The following is a 1,663-nucleotide window of genomic DNA, read 5'->3' on the forward strand; positions in this document are numbered from 1 at the left end:
TGACAACTCTTCCAAGAATCCCTTTCTTCCCTAAAATGAGGAATGTGGAGCATCATGTGAAGTTATACTTTAGCATCGGTTTGACAAATCAGGAAATCTTTTAGCAGCAGCATCAAACTGATCAGGATGTCAAAGTGGACTCTGGTTGCTGATTGGTGGAGCTGGTCCACGGTCTTATGCTGGGCGGAGCTCCAAGCTTTCTTTCTGAAACAGGCTTTTGTACGTTGACTTTACTCTTTTAATATTACGACTTTATTCTCATAATATATATAAAAAAGAAAAACTATCTCTAGCGTGGCCCTAATACTCTAATTTTCACGGAACTGAAAAATGGCCACAGCTCCAGCTGCTGGTAGTGAGAGCCTCCATGCTGCTGAGCTTTAAAGGCTAAAGACACACAAAAATCTTTAGTAAAATTGTTTTCATGCATCGTTCGGAGTTTATAGGAGTAAAAGAAGGAAGGTAGAACATCTCCCCACCTCGTTCTCAGAGGGCGAAGCTTCAATGGCGTCCTGCTTGGACACGGAGCTGGATGATTGGTTCCCATCGATGGCTCCGCTGTTATGACTGATGCTGATGGTATAATTCTGGATTTGATGACCGCTGAGCTCCCGGCCTGCAGCTGCCTCTGATGCATCCACCATGGCGTCTCTAGAGACACAAGCAGGGGCTGATTAAAGCATCAACCATCATCTTTCATCAGAACCCAGAGCAACTGGAACTGATTATTTTCTATTAAACATTTAAAATGATAGCAGCTCACCTCGCTTTGTTCTTTAGCGTGGAAATGCTGACATCTGATGGCTGGAATTTCTGCTTCTGATCCGTCTGGAAAAAGTTATTTAGGGCTTTTATTCATTTACTTTAACATCTGCAGGGATTCAACCAAAAATAAAAAATATCCATATACACATGTATACTTCATGTGTATATGGGCGAGCCTGGGGCCTGAATACTTTAATCCCTGATCATCATACCAGTCTAGCTTTTGTCAATCCTACTAGACCTTTCCAACCACCTCATACGGGCCGATCAATTACTGAGTCTCCAAGCCCTGAAAGTTCAGGACTTTGTTGAAAAAAATAAACATTGATACAAGGAAACATGTTTATTGTTTTTGCCTAAATAAAACTAGAGGAATTATAAGAGAAGTAGACAATCATCATCATCTAACTTTAACTCTCAATGGAAGCTGTTTTCACATCACAGGTCTGTCATAGTAATGAATTAGAACAGATATACCAATAACTTTTTGGACAAAGAAGCAACAGAAATGAGAAGTTAGAACAGGTCTACAGACCATGAACATAAGAGCTACGAGGGATTCTGAATTTTCACTTCAAACCAATCAAAAAAACAACAGAACTTCAGTGAAAAATCTGTAACCTGGACATTAACCAGCTGTGTGCTTCAGTAACAGGGAAGTAGGATTTGTTTAGTAACGCCTTAAGCTAAAGGAAGTATAAAGCCACCCATCCCTAAAGGTAACAGTAAGCTAACAGGCTAAAGGCTGGTTATCCTCCTGAAGCAGGGCGTCACAGTGAGCTAGTCGCAGGTATTTCTGATTTATGCCCAATATTGAAGGGCGATGTTATTCTACGCCACAATGCCAGAGGGCCAATCAGGAACTAGCTGTGGGTCTAGATTCGGCCGAGGCGGTGAG

At 41.6% G+C, this 1,663-nt stretch overlaps 1 protein-coding gene across 2 annotated transcripts in view; it reads right to left on the minus strand.

Annotated features, from left to right (window-relative positions):
* rbm44 (RNA binding motif protein 44) overlaps positions 1-1,663 on the minus strand; it is a 5,830-nt gene that overhangs the window by 2,540 nt on the left and 1,627 nt on the right. Inside the window, exons 2-3 of one of the 2 annotated variants that reach the window (XM_015402806.1) lie at positions 764-828; positions 480-651 (exon numbers count right to left, since the gene is read on the minus strand). In XM_015402806.1, the coding sequence (XP_015258292.1) occupies positions 480-651; positions 764-828 (237 nt within the window). Of the gene's footprint in view, positions 1-479; positions 671-763; positions 829-1,663 lie in introns of both variants that reach the window. The other variant, XM_015402807.1, reaches the window with a different exon arrangement.

The sequence above is a fragment of the Cyprinodon variegatus genome, unplaced genomic scaffold (genome assembly GCF_000732505.1).
Source record: "Cyprinodon variegatus isolate N-32 unplaced genomic scaffold, C_variegatus-1.0 Scaffold1401, whole genome shotgun sequence".
Lineage (NCBI taxonomy): Eukaryota > Metazoa > Chordata > Actinopteri > Cyprinodontiformes > Cyprinodontidae > Cyprinodon > Cyprinodon variegatus.